Source organism: Dreissena polymorpha, chromosome 12, assembly GCF_020536995.1.
Source record: "Dreissena polymorpha isolate Duluth1 chromosome 12, UMN_Dpol_1.0, whole genome shotgun sequence".
Lineage (NCBI taxonomy): Eukaryota > Metazoa > Mollusca > Bivalvia > Myida > Dreissenidae > Dreissena > Dreissena polymorpha.
In genome coordinates, this window is record NC_068366.1 from 59,854,211 (window position 1) to 59,875,876 (window position 21,666).

At 37.3% G+C, this 21,666-nt stretch overlaps 1 protein-coding gene across 1 annotated transcript in view; it reads right to left on the minus strand.

Annotated features, from left to right (window-relative positions):
• Positions 1-573: 573 nt before the first annotated feature.
• The window catches only part of LOC127853322 (MORC family CW-type zinc finger protein 3-like), a 76,988-nt gene continuing 55,895 nt past the window's right edge, over positions 574-21,666 (minus strand). The window contains exons 14-22 of the mRNA XM_052387761.1: positions 19,708-19,805; positions 19,008-19,091; positions 17,738-17,887; positions 9,526-9,606; positions 6,434-6,467; positions 6,166-6,255; positions 5,279-5,341; positions 4,980-5,044; positions 574-4,379 (exon numbers count right to left, since the gene is read on the minus strand). Of these exons, the coding sequence (XP_052243721.1) occupies positions 3,569-4,379; positions 4,980-5,044; positions 5,279-5,341; positions 6,166-6,255; positions 6,434-6,467; positions 9,526-9,606; positions 17,738-17,887; positions 19,008-19,091; positions 19,708-19,805 (1,476 nt within the window). The 3' untranslated portion in view covers positions 574-3,568. The remainder of the gene's footprint in view (positions 4,380-4,979; positions 5,045-5,278; positions 5,342-6,165; positions 6,256-6,433; positions 6,468-9,525; positions 9,607-17,737; positions 17,888-19,007; positions 19,092-19,707; positions 19,806-21,666) is intronic.

Genomic DNA, 21,666 nt, shown 5'->3' on the forward strand with positions numbered 1-21,666 from the left:
GGCCAACCTTCATGTCAAGTTTCAAGACTCTAGGTCCAAGCATACCAAAGTTATAACAACTTTAACATTTTTATATTGAAGGTCACAGTGACCTTCACCTTCAAATGAATGACCTTGAAATGACCAGTGGTCATCTGTTAATCCTGGCCAACCTTCATGTCAAGTTTGAAGACTCTAGGTCCAAGCATACCAAAGTTATACCATGAAATAAGAACTTTAACATTTTTACATTCAAGGTCACAGTGACCTTGACCTTCAAATGAATGACCTTGAAATGACCAGTGGTTACTAACTAGTTATGGCCAACCTTCATGTCAAGTTTCAAGACTCTAGGTCCAAGCATACCAAAGTTATAACAACTTTAACATTTTTTATATTGAAGGTCACAGTGACCTTGACCTTCAAATGAATGACCTTGAAATGACCAGTGGTCATCTGTTAATCCTGGCCAACCTTCATGTCAAGTTTGAAGACTCTAGGTCCAAGCATACCAAAGTTATACCATGAAATAAGAACTTTAACATTTTCGAGCACGCCGCAACCCCGCCCGCCCGCCCGCCCCCCCGCCCGCCTGACAACATCAATCTATAAGCCGAGATTTTTTCGAAAAAAATCCGGCTAAAAAGTAAATAAAACATAAAATTACAAATAAACACAATCTATGGCAAAAACGCGCAAGTTCTATCTAGGGGTAGATGAAATCTATTATACGGTATTTTTAAGGATGATTTTTCCTATAACTAAAGCTTCTTATGTATATTTACATATATTATATAGTACTAAACTATCACATGCAACTAATAACATGTGGAATTTATATACAGATGGGTTAATATAAAATATACGGATGATTTTTTTTCTTAAATCAGTGTTACGGCAGCTTATAACATTATATACATCTTCTAAATCTATGGCGTTACAACAAAACAATAACGTTCATTTCGGGGGATGTTGTTCTGAATAATATATCTTCCTATTTGTATTCAACGGGTTTGTGGAGACTCTAATCTAACAAAAAGTAAACTTAGACGTCTGTGGAGTAAGTCTAAGTATTCTTCATATCCAAAGAGATTTTAAATAGTTAATACATATCTGATACAGGGCTGTTATTCAATTTACCATACCACTCTTGAGTTGCAATAAAATAGTATTTATCTAAATGAGAATGAACTTAGCAGTTGACTTGCCTACACCAGCCGTGTCGTCAGCAAATAATAGCTAAATCAACACAATATCATCTATACTCAAACGAGAGATAATGTTATCTTGTAAAAAAAAAATCAAAATGCAACAAATAAAGAAAATAAAATCGGCATCATTAACTCCCCTTGCCTCAGTCCAAACGCGTATCTGGAATAATATGAATAAGGATAGTACGGTTGACATGATATTGTGCCCGATGGCCCTATTTCTACCTTTTAATAAAATCGTCACCTTGGGTAACCATCCCATAGTTTTTTGTAAATGGGAAACAACGTTAATAATGTAGCGAAGAAAAGGCATTTCGTCAATAAAAATGTACCCCTTTCATACCTGTTTAATTCCAGTTTCGTTTAACAGATTTAAGTCTTCATTACTTTACATTATCTTCAAACAACGGGGGAAATTATCTTTACACTTGATGATACCTGTTTTATATAGTAATTTGTAATTACTTATATCGCAAAATAATACACAATTTCCATATTTAAGAGTCACTGAAAAGCAGCTAAATATATAATCCTAGTAAGAATTTACGTCAAATAATGTATATGTGTCAATATTACGATAATAATTGTTTGTGTTACTTTAATTCACTTGAGGCAACATAATAAACGAATGGAAGTTGGTAAGAGCCATTTCGGACATTGAGATCAATTGAACCATTACGGGTCAGGGAATATCAGCAAAACAAGTTTTTAGTTGAATCGTAAAAAAAAGTTTGAAATGACAAAATCAACATGTAAAATACAGATGCAGGACCGGCCGACGACAATTTACATAACAATGCATGTATAATTATTTGTAATGTACATAATTTGAATAAATTCATTATCTAAACAACATTTATAGTTTCAACAATACATGTTACAATTACAATCACATGCATCATTTTATAGTATATATTAAAAATACAATACATCGAATTGTAATTTAACTAACCGCAAATATCATAAAACTTCTATATGCATGTATACTCAAAATGTCAATTACCGGTAAATACGCATTTCTGAAAATATAAAGTTATCTCAAACATTTACCATTTAAGTGTATTGAATTGTTTTAATTTATATTCACTGATGTTTTTTTGCATGAAATGATTCGTGAATGATCGTCAGGTCCGCGTTTATATACAGAATTATATTTCACATGTCAGATATTTCGTATATCTGCGATATTTTACTAGTTCTCGCTTCCTTTTAAATAATTCACACTTTGTGCATGTATAAAGACTGTTAGAATATATAATTATATAATATAACAAGGGCTGTTTGTAAAACATGCATGCCCCCCATATGGGCTGTCAGTTGTACTGGCAGCCATTGTGTGAATAATTTTTTGTCACTGACCTTGACCTTTGACCTAGTGACTTGAAAATCAATAGGTGTCATCTGCCAGTCATGATCAATGTAGCTATGAAGTTTCATGATCCTAGGCCTAATTATTCTTGAGTTATCATCGGGAAACCATTTTACTGTTTCGAGTCACTGTGACCTTGACTTTTGACCTAGTGACCTGAAAATTAATAGGGGTCATCTGCCAGTGATGATCAATGCATCTTTGAAGTTTCATGATCCTAGGCGTAAGCATTCTTGAGTTACCATTCGGAAACCATTTTACTATTTCGAGTCACTGTGACCTTGACCGTTGACCTAGTGACCTAAAAATCATTACGAGTCATCTGCCAGTGATGATCAATGTTCCTATAAAGTTTCATGATCCTAGGCGTTAGCATTTTTGAGTTATCATCAGGAAACCATTTTACTGTTTAGAGTCACTGTGACCTTGACCTTTGACTTAGTGACCTGAAAATCAATAGCGGTCATCTGCCAGTCAGGAACAATATACCTATGAAGTTTTATGATCGTAGGCGTAAGCATTCTTGAGTTATCATCCGGAAACCATTTTACTGTTTAGAGTCACTGTGACCTTGACCTTTGACCTAGTGACCTGAAAATCAATAGGGGTCATCTGCCAGTCATGATCAATGTACCTATGACGTTTCATGATCCTAGGCCTAAGCATTCTTGAGTAATCATCCGGAAACCATTTTACTATTTCGAGTCACTGTGACCTTGGCCTTTGACTTAGTGACCTGAAAATCAATAGGGGTCATCTGCCAGTCATGATCAATCTACGTATGAAGTTTCATGATCCTAGGCCTAAGCGTTCTTGAGTTATCATCCGGAAACCATCTGGTGGACGGACCGACCGACCGACCGACGGACCGACATGAGCAAAACAATATACCCTCTCTTCTTCGAAGGGGGGCATAAAAATGTATTAGTAGTTCTATATCAAGTGTAATATAGTGCGTAAGATTAACCACTTAAAAGGAAAGGCTTCTTGTAACTTAATAAAGGGTCGGTTAAAAGTGCTGTATAAAATCCATAATAACTTGGTCAATGTTTTCTGGTTCACCACTGGCAAAATCTGAAACAAATAATATTTTCAGCATCTCCCAAATATTTGTACGCAAATTTGTTAACGTTTGTTTCGTCTCCTCTAAGTCTTTCGTTTTCTCAAGCAAAGTGTCTTCTTTAGCATTCATTTCTTGTTCAGTGCCTTCTAAATCTTTTCTTGTCTTAATAAGTACGTTCTGTGTACTTTGTAAATTATCTGTTATCTCAGCAAGTTTTCGTGTTGTTTCTTCTTGTTCTTTTGTTTTCTCAACCAATGTTTGTTCCGTATCATGTAATTTGTTTCTTGTCTCAAACAGCATTCGTTTAAGTGTTTCTAATTCTTTTGATTCGTCTAACAGCGTGGGTTGACTCTTTTCCGATTCTGTTATTTTCCTTACAGGTTTTTGTATTGAACCTTCTAAATCCAGCGGTCTTTGACCGTGTTCGAGTAGCATTAATGGTAAGAAGTTCGTTTCTTGAGAAATACTTTGAGACGCAGTTAAAGATGTTTGTACTTCCATTTTTTCAAACTCTGTCCTTTCAGCCTGAATTGTTTCTTCGCTGGAAATATCGGCTCCAAATATTATACTTTCTGTGTCAGCGTTTCCTATGTCTGTATCAGACTGGGCATTTAATTCCACGCCCACATCGTTAAACTGTGCAATGTCTCTCCGATCTATATCCATGACAGGAAGTTTTGGGGACTCATTTTTTCTTTGTTTTGTCTTTTGACTGCAAAAATCGTGCCCAATATTCCGTTTCGGCGCTCTGGAATAACTATCAAAAGAACCACTTTAAACGTTTAATACAATATTATTTGAAACATAGTCGTGTATCGGATATGTTGTCACAAATCATTGCAAAATTAGTAAAGGAATTATATACTATGCATCTCCCGGTATTAAGATAATACAATTTGAAGGGTAGAACAAGTGACAAGTAACCACAGACACCGCATGGAGTAATATATAGCAAGTTGTAACAAAGAATAATTGTCACCTTGTGCGTGCCCACCTTTGACTCTAGGGGCACGTTTTCAAGGAAGTTAGTAAATCCTCTCAATATAATAGTGTAGTGGCTGAATTTTAAAACGTTTGGGCCGTGTGCTTTAAGGGTAAAATATGTTTTATGTTATCTTAATATATAAGTCTACATTAGTTAGTTGAAACCCTAGTTGTTGTTGTATAGAAACTATGGCATGATCTGATAATGCTTAGTAGAGGGCTACTATACTTTCATTCTTCGCGAAAACTGTGTACATATACGTATAAAATCCCTCCATTAATGGTTGCATCTTGGTATTTTATGCAATACTGCGCAAGCATACGAGTAAGCTTTCCTTTTCTTTCATTTTTGAAATCTTATCTCTGCACTTACATCGTAGAGGAAACGGATGTGCTTGGAACTTTCATAGACTCCGTCGCTTTCGCTTCCGTTACAGTCTGAAACATTGAGTAGCAAGTGATAGTAATATATACAAGCATATATATTCCAATACTTTATTAAAGTAAATGACTGTGTTGAGCACATGTAGGTTGAGCAAACAAGGCGGACAAGAGTATATCACGTTCTTTTTCGCGTTCACGCAGGTGACAGTTGAAGTGAATTGAAGAAAGTTTATAAAGAAATTTGTAGACAATATAATGACGCTTCATTGACATTATTGTTCATAATACTATTGGGACGGTGGTTCTCACACGCAATGCATCTTTATCAACTGTTAGATTGACTTCCATCTTCTGCAACACAAAATGTACATTTTTGAGGGCTTTTTGAGGCAAAGCGGTCGCTACTTCTTAAGCTAAGAGGACACGTGCAGTCAGTGTAAATCTTTTCCCTGAACAATGATATCAGCGGAATTCAATAATTACGGATTTATTATGCCTTTTAGGACTTCAAATGCTACAAACGGAAAACTACGGATTATCCGACCAATGGAAGAATGTGAGCGATGGACAAGCTTTCTCGAAAGTGAGCAATCTAACTACCGATTTAAACCTGATTAAAAAACCTGATACAATAATCCACTTATACACGAACAAAAAGTCCACATATTGGTCGAATGTTTTTCCGGACTATTGATTGTTCCTTAAGTGATGTCTGAAAATTAGTAGGCTAATTCTTCGTCATAATGGAATCATGCATAGTCGAAAGGGAAACCTAAACATTAGTTGATCAGGTCACATTAATATTGATCGCACGGAAACTTGAAAATTGAACATAAATTCAACGATCGATTTATGTCAAAACTATCATATTGCGAGTATGTTATCTCAATGTGTGGTTAATATATATTGTGTTTAAAAACCAAGCCAAAATGTCATTAACGACGTAATCAAAAACACATAATTTAAATAAATCATTATTTGTTATCTTGATTCGAACAAATATTGCTCGAGGCTAATACGTTTGTTTATAAATCTTTATTTATTACAAGGATTCTGTATAAATTTCAATTTCGGATTTCATTGAAAAGATAGTTTATCACGAGGCAATTAAAGAAAGATAATTGTAGAGAAACATCCACGGAACATTATTATTCAAATAGAAAATGAACAAGTACCATGGGTATATCTTCATCTACGTCTCCTGCAATCTGATCTTTTGGTTCTCGATTATTTGGTTCAGTACTATTGTAATTCGTGCTGATCGCCTAGTTTATTGTACAAGAACATTAACATGCATGAGCATAAACAATCGCTGAATGTTTTGAGTCAAGTTTTTGTTAACATAAACATATTTTTACAATCAGTTTTTAATACAAGAACTAGACAATAATATTCTAGGTCCACGGTCTTAATATTGTATTAGCTAAAAATGTAAGCAATTACCTCTCCAAATTTTTCTTTTCTTCTTTTTTCTTCCCTAAAGATAAATTGAATAATTGTTAAGTTGTACAATACCGTCTCAACGAATGCACTTTCGTCAAACGACTACATATTTTGCTTGTGATCACATTAGTGTAATGTTGCTGTCAGACACCCGATATCATTTTTACATTTAAAATCTTACCAAAACTCATCCTTCCAAAAACAAACCCAACGAATAACCGTGATAAGAGGATTACGTATGTATTTGCTTGATTCCGTATATCCACGTGAATTCTCGTGCTGCTTTTCGAATTTTCCATATTATCTATGTGTACTTAAGATGTCATTATATGTGACATGTAATCTATTATAACCTTTCGCAATAGTGCCAACTTGTAACAAACAACATCGTTTAAAGGTCTGTGTTACATTTATACTTAAAGGATGCATAAGTTTGTATATATATATATATATATATATATATATATATATATATATATATATATATATATATATATATATAATTTTTTTATTTATATTTATATTTATGATTCAATTACAGGTTATTATTTTATTTAGATAGCAAGCAATGTTAGTTTGGTCAATTTGATAATTGAAGGGACATAAATCAGAATTTAATCAGGCTATCTGGTTGGTCATCGAAATTAGTCGAAATGATATGCATCACGTAGCAAAATATTGTTCCAGATGGAGATGGCCTGTGTTGCAAGTGCCTACTATAATGTATTTTGCGTAGCGATAATAACAATTGCTGCCTAACAAACAAGAGCTCCGCGGTCGAAGAAGATGCCCCCCACCCCAAAACAAGAGGGCCTATAAGGCCCAAAGTCGCTCACCTGAGATTCAAAGGAACTGACATGTTCTGTGCAGCCCAATATGTCATAAGAACAAAACCAACTTTCATGACAAGTGAACACCCTGGCAGCCACATCTTTCAACAGAACAAGGTTTTACTAAAGCCATATAAGGAAAAATGCCCCGCCCCCTGGCAGCCATGTTTTTCAACCAACTGGCATCATTTTTGAACTCGTCCAAGATATTATTAGGATGAATCTTCTGACCAAGTTTAATGAAGATCGGACAATAAATGTGGCCTCTAGAGTGTTAACAAGATTTTACTATAGCCATACATAGCCAGATGAGGAAAAATGCCCCGCCCCTTGGCAGCCATGTTTTTCAAGCAAACGTAACCATTTTCGAACTCATCCAAGATATCATTGAGACCAATCTTCTGACAAAATTTCATGATAATTTGACAATAAATATGGCCTCAAGAGTGTTAACAAGGTTTTAACAAGGGAGTTAACTACTGGTATTATAAAGTATGTACAGGATATCTTTCTTTAACAGACTGTTCACATGTTTTCACTATACACATATAGAGAAAACTGACCCAACCCCTGGCGGCCATGTTTTTCCACCCATCATGACCATTTTTGAACTCGTCCGAGTTGCGGCCATGTTTTTTTACCGATCCGAACCATTTTTGAACTCAACCGTTGTATCCAGAAAACAAATATTCTGACCAAATTTCATGAAGGTTGGACCTAAAAATGTGACTTCTAGAGTGTTCACATGTTTTCACTATATGCATATAGAGAAAACTGCCCCACCCCCTGGCGGCCATGTTTTTTCACCGATCTGGACCATTTTCGAACTCGTCCGAGATATGAATGAAACCAATGTTTTGACCGAGTTTCATGATGATTGGGCTAAAATTGTGACTTTTAGAGTGTTCACAACGTTTCTATATAGCCATATAAGGAATACTGCCCCGCTCCCTGGCGGCCATATTTTTCAACGGACCGGAACCATTTTTCAACTCAACCAACATATCATTAATACAAACATTTTGACACAGTTACATGAAGATTTTAATACAAACATTTTGACACAGTTACATGAAGATTGGGCATCAAATGTGACTTCTACAGTGTTAACAAGGTTTTTCTTTTTTTGACCTAGTGACCTAGTTTTTGACCCAGCATGACCCAGTTTCGAACTCAGTCGAGGTATCAATGGGACAAATGTTCTGACCAAGTTTTATGAATATCGGACAATAAATGTGCCCTCTGGGGTGTTCACAAGGCAAATGTTGATGACGCACGACGCACAACGGACGACGGACAAAAGGCGATCACAAAATCTCACTATGAGCACAGCTCATGTGAGCTAAAAACAGGGCTTTGACACCCTTCACTCAGTCCTTTAATAACATATCGAACTTAAAAATTTAACACTTATTGTCACAGTGACTTTGACCTCTGAACTAGTGACCCCAATTGTAATAGGGGTCATCTACTGGCCAAGGCATATGCAAATGAGAAGTATCAAGCCAATCGAAAATTCGTTGGCGAGTTATCGATCGGATACGATTTTCACATGTATTGTGACAGTGACCTTGATTTTTAACCTAGTGAGCCCAATTTCAATAGGAGTCATCTACTGTCAAAGGCCAATGCACATGAGAAGTATCAAGCGAATAAATCCAATCGTAGAAGAGTTATTGATCGGAAACGATTGTCACACTTATTGTGACAGTGACCTATACCTTTTACCTCGTGATTCCAATTTGAATATGGGTTATCTACTGTCAAAGGTCAATGCACATGTGCAGTATCAAGCCAATCGGTCAATCCATTGACGAGTTATTAATTGGAAACGATTTTCACACTCAATAGGGTTTATCAACAGCCCAAGGCAAAAGCACATGGGAAGTATCAAGCCAATCGGCCAATTCGTTGACGAAATATTGATCAGAAATGATGTTAACATTTATTGTGACAGGGACCTTGACTAAGTGACCCAAATTTCAATAAGGGTCATCAATTGTACAAGGCCAATGCATCATGCCAATCGTTGAATTCGTTGACGAGTAATTGATCGGAAACGATTTTCACACTTATTGTGACAGTGACCTTGACTTTTGACATAGTGATTCAAATTCCAATAGGGGTCATCTAATACCCAATGCCAATGAACATGGGAAGTATCAAGCCAATCGTCATTCGAAGAATAAAATATTATTTGTAGAATGAGCATTTAATGATAGACATAACGGAAAGTTATCTTTTATAAGTAATTTTACTTACTTTGCCTTCTTGTACGTTTTTTTGTAGGTGGTCTGTGGTTTCTCACTCTCGTCCTCGGGCTCCTCGGGAATATCACAACGACTAAAACATTTTTGTTTAGTAAAATTCATTTTAATTATTAAATACTTGCCTGCTATCTTATAGCTTTCTCCTTTCCATGGGGAATTTACTCATACGGAATTTTAACTGGGAATCGAAACCACAAGAAGACCAAACATATACAAATAGTATTGTTGGCACTTCAGAAAACGAAGATAAAAAGATGAAAAAGGTGGTCGGATTCCTCCAGAAAACAGCTTGGAGCACGTCAAAATGTGGGGTGTGATTAATATACGCCCACGAAACAGACAGAGCTCTTAATTCATGCGGTCAGATCCTAAAAAGGAATGAATCCTTAGATTAGAGATAAGAGTAAACCTTTCTTACTCCTTAGTCGAGTTCAAACCCCGAGAAATAGAAGCCGCAATCACAGCTCCCCCCCCCTTTTTTAGGGAAATGAAGAGTGTCTTTTGAGAATCTCAAATGGACTAACACTGCTGAGTTAGAACTTCAAAGTCCCGATTGGCCATAGAAGTTTATCCTCATCTTCATGTCTACCAGTTGAAAAAACTTGGAAACTTGAAGATTTTTAGAAGCCATATAGAAGAGTTGATATTAAGCAAGAAATCCTGGCTGACACAACAAAAAAGCATGAATTTCACTTCTTCGTATGGTAAAAGCCATAATAAGAAGGAAAACCGTCTTAAAATTATATTGGAACTGTTAATGAGCCTCATGAAAAGGTTCATATAGTAAGCTTATTAAGCAACCCAATAACACAAGCAAAAACCTCTTAAGAAGTTAAGGGAACTAAAAACATAGTGTAAAGTTCCATTGTTTGGATCAGTTCCAAAATAGGTAAGACAGCACAGAGTTGTGATGACTTACAATAACCAAGGTAAACGAAAACATAATCTGTATCCTTTGATGGAGATAAGAACAAATTTCTTATCAGCAAAGAAAAAGATGAGAAAAACCTCTATGCAACTAGCAGAGTGATAAAGGTAATAACTATGCTCTCGAATGCCCAGTCAAAAAAGAATTTCCAGAGAACCCCATAGACAGTTCTTATGGAATTACCCTCGCAAAAGTAACAAGAATTGAAGCTCTAACAGAAAAACGTTCTTCTGTAGAGATAACTAAATAATGGCCAGACATGTAGTGGCACAGGTTTTGATCAGTATAAATATGTCTCTCTGTGGTATTAAGTAGATACCATGAAAATATGGCAAAAACTCACCAAGATATTCCAAAAGAGTAAAATAAACGTAAGTATACGGTTTATGTCAAGTGGACGAATGTATAACAATCGCACACACTGCTGGATCGATTTCTGTGAACTGCATTGACGTTCAGCATTTACACTGCGATCTACAATCGCATTTCGCTCATTACTAGCGTTAAATGAGAAACAACGTTCCTCGATTTACTTTGCATCTACATCTACGCCATTTGCAAAAACACTGCCGCGCATGCGCAAATCACATTTCATTTAAACCCAACGTAAAACTAATTCGACAGAAAGAACTGCAATACAAACCGTCCATCAGGGCGTTGAGACGACCTGGTATGTGTAAAACGATAGAGAAAAAATGATGTTCTTGCAAAGAACGAAAAAAATCCTGGTTTCCAGATACAAAGAGTGATAAAATGTTCACCTCTGTGTCTGGAAGTAAACCACGACCGATGTGTGTTAGTTGAAACCATCACAAAGGAGTCGTGAATGTGTTGTAAATGAAAAACAGCTAAAAAGAATGCTCGCTTTTCAAGATGTTGATGTGCAGGTGATATTCATCAGGATACCACATAATTGAGAATATCAGGATAAGTGGTTCTAGGTGATCGTCCCTAACCTTCCCTGCTCACATCTGTATAAGATGTATGGAAATTTGTGGTAGAAGAAAATATACTCTTGCCAAGATAATCTTCTAGCCTAGACCCCACTGAATAACGCGAAATAATGACAAAAAGATGGAAATCTGTGTCATTTAATAATCCTGAGATTAATTCCAATAACTTAAAAACAAGGGCTGTTTGTAAAACATGCATGCCCCCCCCCCCTATATGGGCTATAAGTTGTAGTAGCAGCCATTGTGTGAATACGTTTTTTGTCACTGTGAACAACGGTGGTGGTGGTGGTGGTGGTGGTGGTGGTGGTGGTGGTGGTGGTGGTGGTGATGGTGGTGGTGGTGGTGGTTATTGATACAATGCATTACAAAAATGCAGTTAGCCTTACATTTGGTAAAATTTAAATATATTACAAGGGAGGCAAATGCTGTAACAAAAACTTATTGCATTTGTTTCCCCTGTATATAAGAAAGATATAATAGTGTATTACCTCCCCTGTCCTGCTTATATTTATATTAATCAACAAAATTAAACATTAACACAATATTTAATATACAAAATAAACAAAAAATCTCATATTCTGATATTTTTACTGATCGACTGTATTTTACTAAAAGGATGATGTTTCATTGGACTGATAATTATAGATTTAGGATTACAGACCAGTTGCTTCAGTAATATTGTTCAGAGTGTGCCCTGTTGGCCGCGTATGCATTCTTGAGTTATCATTCAAAAACCATTTTACTATTTCGAGTCACCGTGACCTTGACCTTTGACCTAGTGACCTCAAAATCAATAGGGGTCATCTGCGAGTCATAATCAATGTACCTATGAAGTTTCATGATCCTAGGCCCAAGCGTTCTTGAGTTATCATCTGACAACCACCTGGTAGACGGACCGACCGACCGACAGACAGACAGAAAGACCGACATGAGCAAAGCAATATACCCCCTCTTCTTCGAAGGGGGCATAATAAAGCTCAAACGGACGTAAGAAGAGACGTCTCAGCAGAAAGACCGGTGACCGGACCGGTAAATACCGACCGGTGGCCGGAAACCATTAGTAAAGGATGGGTGGGAAAAGAAATCACGGCAAGCCGAACTTTCCCACGCTCAACAGACTTGAAATTTGGTAGAATAGTAAAGTGTTGAACACTTAAACGTCTATGATCTATCTATTGTAGCCTCTTTCTTCAACCAATAAAAAGGCGCCTTTAAAATCCTGGAGAATAAAGTCCGTGAAGTCATCGATTTGCGAAGTACGGAAATATGACTGAAAGTGGTTCCTCCGGCATCGGAGGTGTGGTGTCAGAAAAAGGTGACAACCCTAGGAGTAACCTGAATAGGTCCACCCTTGCCGGTAGAAGGCTTGTAAGTCTTCAAATATTGCTTGGTTAAGCCCTTTATTTCAAGGATCCTAACCAGACGAATTCCGAAAGGAATAAGACCAGTTATAGGTAGACGGCTTGTTAGGGCCAGAAAGGTAATAGAAGAAGAACTTTAAGAGGGAAAAGTTGTTCGTTCTTATAAAATTGTCTCCAACAAGGGCATCTTGAAAATGAAAAGAGAAGATGAGGTCCCTCCAGATCCTTAGTATCTAAGATTTGAGTTTAATAGCTCCAAAGCCATCTACAAGACTGAAGCCGCCATGCGGTCAATCTGGTAGGCAATCCTATGTACAGAACTCTCTCAGTTATCATTTCTCCAACATGGAGTAAAAAACTGAGATAGACTCCGGGCCCACTTCAGCCGAACCATCTGCAAGACCAGTAGTCTGCATGTAGCCGGTTGAGATAGAAGTAGAAATAACAGATATAGGTATTTCATAATCTTCTAGTATTAGTAGTTCATAACCAGCACCAGAATGGATAGTTGGTCAGGAAAATCACCCATAGACCAAGTCAGCGGAGATGATTTGGTAAGCAATCGTCGCCAGTAGAACATCAGTATTGAAAAACACAAAATGTCATGGAGATTGTCGAATCCATAAAATATTGTATTCAATACAATCATAGCCAGGGGTAAACAACTAGGTAATGTATAAGATACCCGTGATGCTATAAAATTGACCGATGAAAACACAGTGTAATACCGGTGATTGGTAACTGGTGACCGAACCGGACCGGTCAATAACCGGTAACTGTAGCAAGGTTAACTGACCAGTCATAATATGACCGGTGACGTTGCCAGTTAAAAGACCGAAATATGGTGTAATCCATATGGTCTGACATCAATGTCGAGAACTGCTCGGAAAAGAAGAGCGTGCCAAAAATCCAATACGATGGCGATGAGACATCATTAAAGCAGACGATGAAGATTCAATCGATGAAGACGAAGAGGAGGAAGAATAGTCCGATGATGATCACGAAGAAGAAGAGGAAAAATAATCCGATGATGATGAACGACTACTTATTCTGACCGGTGACCAGTGACCGGTGATATGACCGGTGAATGGTGACCGATGTCCGGTGATTGGATCGGACCGGTACAATATAACTGCGTCAGAATAGAAATATCTGGTGCAGAAGAATGACCATCCACGAAGTCATCTGATAAGTTAAACCGGAAAACAACGGTAGATTATCAGTATTAATATTCATAAAGTGTCCATTGTAGTCATAGTGGAGAAAAGAACACCTAATCCCGAAGCCTGAAAATTAAACGAACTAGTGTTCGTATACAAATACAGTTCCTTGACTGCAACATGTGTGCATGCCATAAGGAACCAATACACGTGGAATGGAGACATGATATTCCGTAAAGGCATAAAATGGAGATCGTCGATATGACCAGTAGGTATATTAACGCCTACGTGAGGAGTGGCGACGTCCCATATACCTGCTATGCCGAAATGTTGCTCGGCTACGCTGAAAATAAGGTCTCCTACAATATTGTCTCTGTGACCGTTTACTTGATCGCTTACGAGCGTATCGACGCCGAGAAGGAGAGGTGTGTTCGATGTCTATCCTGTTGTGCTCAATCAAGTATAGGCGTGTCCGATGTCTATCCTGTTGTGCTCAATGAAGGAGAGGTGTGTTCGATGACTATCCTGTTGTGTTCAATGAAAGAGAGGCGTGTACGATGTTTCTATCCTGTTGTATCTATGGTGGCAGCTCGTTAACGATGATGAGTCCTTTGACGAAGAAGAAGAATAGTCCGATGATGATGAAAGACTTCTTCTTCTGACCGGTGACCGGACCGGACCGGTGATGAACGATGACCGGACCTGTGATGACCGGTGACCGGACCGGACCGGTGATGAACGATGACCGGACCGGTGATGAACGTTGACCGGACCGGTGACCGGACCGGCCGGTCAGACGTCGATCAATGCAGAGCCAAAGGTCCGTGATCAACGTCATCGGTGACGTACCGGTCATATCATGACCAGTGTTGTCACCGGATGATGACCAAAGTATGGCGGCTGCCATATGGTCAGACATCGGTCGATGTCCGTGACCAATGCCCTCGGGCAAAGACCAGCGTATGGGGACGCCATATGGTCTGATGTTGACCGACTGTTTAACTTAATAAGCTTAGTACGGTCGCCATCTTGCCCGGTTCCCGGTGACTGATGCTGCAACTTGTCATCCATGGTCTGCGAAGTCACCGGGTATTTATCAACTCTTGTATCTGCGACCATCATGTTGTTGATTATATGAAAAACAAGAGCAAAACATATTCAACAATAAACTGGTCACAGACCAGATTATCATACGGCACATAAAATCACTATTTGCCAATAATGAAAATAATTAACATTCTCTCAGTTATAATTGTAAAAGAGAAAGCCAATTGTACGTATTATAACACTGCCGTAGATCATAAATTAAACAAAAGTTTAATTCAAAACAGATGAAAAATAAAAGACCATCAAAAAGATTGTCATACGGAACGTTAAAATCATTATTGCACACAATGGCAAATGATAAACATTCTGTCAATGAATTTAAGAACACGCTTTGCACAATCTCATAACACATTAGAAGAACACGTTTTGCACGTGCTCGTTCGCGCCTGAAAACACCCAGCATGGTAGAAATAAACCATTGTTCAATAAAAGCAAGCATGGCTTACCTTTACAAATGAAACAAAAGTCCATTAAATCCACATAAATTAATCCGAATGAGGAGTAAAAAGATAAATAACACATTTTTCTATTCAAAGCTCCAATCAACCAAGTAAAATATATCGAACAAGAGCTGTGTTCGTGAAACACAATGCCCCCTACTGCGCCGCTTTGAAGCCATATATTTTACATTTGACCTTGAAGGATGACCTTGACCTTTCACCACTCGAAATGTGCAGCTCCATGAGATACGCATGCATGCCAAATTTGGAGTTGCTATCTTCAATATTGAAAAATTTGACCTATGACCTTGACCTTGAAGGATGACCTTGATCTTTCACACCTCAAAATGTGCAGCTCCATGAGATACGCATGCACGCCAAATATCGAGTTGCTATCTTTAATATTACAAAATTTGACCTTTGACCTTGACCTTGAAGGATGACCTTGACCTTTCGCCACTCAAAATGTGCAGCTCCATGTGATACGCATGCATGCCAAATATCGAGTTGATATCTTCAATATTGCAAAATTTGACCTTCGACCTTGAAGGAGGACCTTGACCTTTAACCACTCAAAATGTGCAGCTCCATGAGATACGCATGCATTTCCAATATCGAGTTGCTATCTTCAATATTGCAAAATTTGACCTTTGACTTTGACCTTGAATGATGACCTTGACCTTTCACCACTCAAAATGTGCAGCTCCATGAGATATGCATGAATTCCAAATATCAAGTTGCTATCTTCAATATTGCAAAATGTGACCTTTGACCTTGACCTTGAAGGATGAACTTGACCTTTCACCACTCAAAATGTGCAGCTCCATGAGATAAACATACATGCCAAATATCAATTTACTATCTTCAATATTGCAAAATTTGACCTTTGCCCTTGAAGGATGACCTTGACCTTACCCTTTCACCACTCAAAATATGAAGCTCCATGAGATACGCATGCATGCCAAATATCAAGTTGCTATCTTCAATATTGCAAAAGTTATGGGCAATGTTAAAGTTTTCGGACGGACGGACGGACAGACTGATGAACAGACAGACGGACAGTTCAAAAACTATATGCCACCCTTCAGGGGCATAAACAAAGTTATGGCGAAAGTTAAAGTTTTCGGACGGACGGACAGATGCCATATATTTGACCTTTGACCTTGAAGGATGACCTTGACCTTTCACCTTTCAAAATGTGCAGCTCCATGAGATACACATGCATGCCAAATATAAAGTTGCTATCTTCAATATTGAAAAAGTGATGGCAAATGTTAAAGTTTTCGGACGGACGTACAGACGCCATATATTTGACATTTGACCTTGAAGGATGACCTTGACCTTCACCTTTCACCACTCAAAATGTTCAGCTCCATGAGATACACATGCATGCCAAAAAACAAGTTGCTATCTTCAATATTGAAAAAGTTATGGACAATGTTAAAGTTTTCGAACGGACGGAAAACGCCATATATTTGATATTTGACCTTGAAGGATGACCTTCACCTTCACTTTTTAGCACTCAAAATGTGCAGCTCCATTAGATGCACATGTATGCCAAATATCAAGTTGCTATGTTCAATATTGAAAAAGTTATGGCCATTAAAGTTTTCGGACGGACGGACGGACTGACACACTGACCGACTGACTGACGGACAGTTCAGCTGCTATATGCCACCCTACCGGGGGCATAAAAACAATTTTTAATTCAGAGCCATAAAAGACACGTATACACCTGGTCGATCCGGAAAGAATATTGAGGGTTGGTTACCGGTTTTTGCCATGGTTGCATTGCACTATGTTTAACCTGGCCTGTATTACGGTATGGAGATGGCCGATTCCCATCTAAAATTCCGGATGAGTTAATTCCCCTAGGAAAGGAGAAATCTATAAGATAGCAGGTAACGTATTTATGACATTAAAACAAAAGCATTGTAGCCGGTTAACAGAACTTGAGTACGGCTGCAAAAAAATAGTCTTGAACATTTTCGATTTGAAGATGATCTTTATAGCAAACGACATTAAAAACATACAAATTTGCAAATAATAACGTTGTTTAAGTGGCATGTTTTTAAGTCTTAAAATTGATTGTTATAAAAAAGGCTTGTTCCCTTGTTGTTTCACATGAGCAACCACAGTAGAGTTAATAAAGATATAGGAAAATACTCAGAAAGTACTTCAAAAATTTAATAATGCAATTTAGAAAATTATAGTCGACTTTTAAGCTTATGCAGTTATTTTTAGAAAAATATTACTTGTAATAAACATCCGGATTTTGTTTGCAGGACCATGTTCTGTAAACATCAGACAATTTTTCATCTGTGTGCCCAGCTGGCAGTCTTCGCCACGTATTGCAATTGTCACATTGTACCCATTGGTATTTAATTAAATGTGGAGCCTTTGAGCTGAAAAACAAACTAACATCATGGCGGTATTTTTTCATCTCAGTATATCTGCTTTCCATTAATTCTTAGCTGCTATGCAAAAGTCGTTCATAAAAATTGTCCTGATAGAATGTTACATAGGGTTTATGTTTTATTTCCAAATACATGAGGCTTTAAGCCCATGAGTACACATACATATAATACACAGTATAGTCAACAGTGGTCAATGACATACAGGCATATAAATATACTATTTTTAGTAATATACATTTAAAATGTATAATGAAAGAATTGGCAAATCTAAAGACATGCATATTCAAAATAAACAGCTTTTTTTAACATTAAAGTGATATTATAGGCATCTAACAGTTTATAGGTGTCTTTCGCAACCATTGTTTATTTTTGGTGTTTTCACTTTATATCACTTATTTTTGTTAATGCAACATCAACATACTAAAACAATATCCCGGAAAGAGAAAAATAATGCATTTTAATATCAACCGTACTTTCGTTTTGATAACTGACGACAGAAATGATTTGATTTAAGATGTGAATCTAAATGCAGTTTTAATTCATACGACACAAAGACACTATTTTGTTTTACGGCTCATTTCGGCTTAGAGGACTGGGTGAGTCATGTAAAATATCGAATATAATATACATTTTTTTATAAACAACTGATCGCAAGATAAGTTGCAGATAATTGGTCAGTAACCACATTTTAAATAACTATTTTGACCTTTTAATTCTTTTCAGATCATTTCAACAGTGAAAAATGCCCATAATATCACTTTATTGGGCCGTGCTCTGTGAAAAAGGGGTTTAATGCATGTGCGTAAAGTGTCGTCCCAGATTAGCCTGTGCAGTCCACCACTTTCCGCATTTACGATATGTTTTGTTCTTAGCAAAAATTAAGTTTAGGCCGAAAGTGTCATTCCTGATCAGCCTGTGCAAAAATGACCAATATATATCCAGAAAAGATGATCAGCAGAAAAAGTTATGTTGTATTTAAGAAAAACAACCAATTGCCAATAAAAGTATCAAAAAAACCAAAATGGAATTTCATTAGTTTCCAAACAGAAGGTCATCAAGCTATATTGTATCAAAAGACACGACTCATTCCAAATAACTCAAAAATTACCTTTGAGAGAAGTTTGGGTCCTCTGTATTGGATTTTGTATAATAATAATCGTTCAGCTTTCCTGCAGCAGCATTAATAAATGTACTGAAAAAAAACAATTACCCAAATAATGTACTCAAAAGACTCTTCCAGTTGTTAACAAGATGGACAATAATTTATCTCCTGATGTTTCTGGAGTTATATTTTTCCTATATCTAAGGAAACTAAGTCTTTTGACACTATCAAACGCAGATAAATGTGAATCTTATTTGAACATATTGAGAATGACACAATGTGTGAGTATAAACTTCACTAAATAACTTTTACTAAATGTGCGTCAAATATAACTAACAAAACGTTTAAAATAATTTCGTGGAATGAGACAGCCCATACTACATAGATACTTTGAAGCTTGGAATTCAACTGACAGACACCCAATTGCAAGTGAACAAACTTGGAATATTGTCACTAAGTCTATCTGCGAAAAAGTACTCTAAAAAGTAGCGAATGGTAAAGTGCATGGCTCCAGATAATGTTTGCGGAATTTAATTTTTTTCGTTGCACATTGTTTAGGAACACAAATACGGTAGTTTTTCTCCTCTTTTAGTCAAACAGTTAACTGCCAACAAAAGAGAACTGTTTGAGATTTAAAAAAAGTAAAACAACAACCAAAAAACATTTTCCTATTATTGTGTGTGAAGTTTCTAAACGTATCGCATACTTGTATCTTTGGTTGTTGATGAACTCCTGTTTGTTTTGTGTTGGTTCGAGAAAGTATGCTTCGACCACACCAATGACGCCAATACCATGGCCTTTACCCTAAAAAAAGGTACGTAATATCAATCACTTAAGTATGTTATAACTTGTTAACAGACAAGAAGATTTTCAAAGTGTTAAATACAGTTATACACTCTATTCTTGTATTAGAAAGAAGAACAATGAGGTTTTCCATCTTTGGAAATTCAGTGACCATCAAAGGGATTACTGGGGCAATTAATAAACCACGCCAATTAAGGCGAATCATACCGTCATTTGTTTGAACCTTGTTTACACTCAGACATCGGGCGCTCAATAAAACAAGATGGCCCTAGTTCGCTCACCTGAGAGTAGTCGGTTCATTCAATCTTTACCAAATGTCAAACTTGACCTAGATATAGTCAAGACAAACATCCTGGTCAAGTTTCATCATTATTTCATCTGCGAGTCATGATCAATGTACCTATACAGTTGCATGATCCTAGGCGTGAGCATTCATGAGTTATCATCCGGAAACCATTTTTCTAAGTTTATTCACCATGACCTTGACAGCCATTGTGTGAATACGTTTGTTGGCACTGTGACCTTGACCTTTGACCTGATAATCAATAGGGGTCATCTGCGAGTCATGATCAATATACCTATGAAGTTTCATGAACCTATGCATAAGCGTTCTTGAGTTATCATCCAGAACCTATTTTACTATTTCAGGTCACCCTGACCTTGACCTTTGACCTAGTGACCTGAAAATCAATAGAGGTCATCTGCGAGTCATGATCATTGTACCTATGAAGTTTCATGAGCCTAGGCATAAGCGTTCTTGAGTTATCATCCAGAAACCATTTTACTATTTCAGGTCGCCGTGACCTTGACCTTTGACCTAGTGACCTGAAAATCAATAGGGGTCATCTTCGAGTCATGATCAATGTACCTATGAAGTTTCAAGATCCTAGGCATAAGCGTTCTTGAGTTATCATCTGGAAACCATTTTACTATTTCGGATCACCGTGACCTTGACCTTTGACCTAGTGACCTGAAAATCAATAGGGGTCATCTACGAGTCATGATCAATGTAACTATGAAGTTTCATGAACCTAGGCCGAAGCGTTCTTGAGTTATCATCCGGAAACCATTTTACTATTTCGGGTCATCGTGACCTTGACCTTTGATCTAGGGACCTGAAAATCAAAAGGGGTCATCTACGAGTTATGATCATTGTATCTATGAAGTTTCATGATCCTAGGCCTAAGCGTTCTTGAGTTATCATCTGGAAACCATTTTACTATTTAGGGTCATCGTGACCTTGACCTTTGACCTAGTGACCTGAAAATCAATAGGGGTTATCTGCGAGTCATGATCAATGTATCTATGAAGTTTCATGATCCTAGGCATAAGCGTTCTTGAGTTATCATCTGAAAACCATTTTACTGCTTTGGGTCACCGTGACCTTTACCTTTGACCTAGTGACCAGAAAATCAATAGGGGTCATCTGCGAGTCATGATAAATGTATCTATGAAGTTTCATGATCCTAGGCATGAGTGTTCTTGAGTTATCATCCGGAAACCATTTTACTATTTCGGGTCATCGTGACCTTGACCTTTGACCTAGTGACCTGAAAATCAAAAGGGGTCATCTCCGAGTTATGATCAATGTATCTATGAAGTTTCATGATCCTTGGCATAAGCGCTCTTGAGTTATCATCTGGAAACCATCTGGTGGACGGACGAACCGACATGAGCAAAACAATATACCCCCTCTTCTTCGAAAGGGGGGGGGGGCATAAGGCATAATGAGAAAACTGCCCTCCTCCCAGCAGCCATGTTATTCAACTGACCGGACCCATTTTTTAACTCAACTCTCGTATCAAGAAAACAAATGTTTTGAGTAAATTTCATGAAAATTGGGCCAAAAATGTGACTTCTA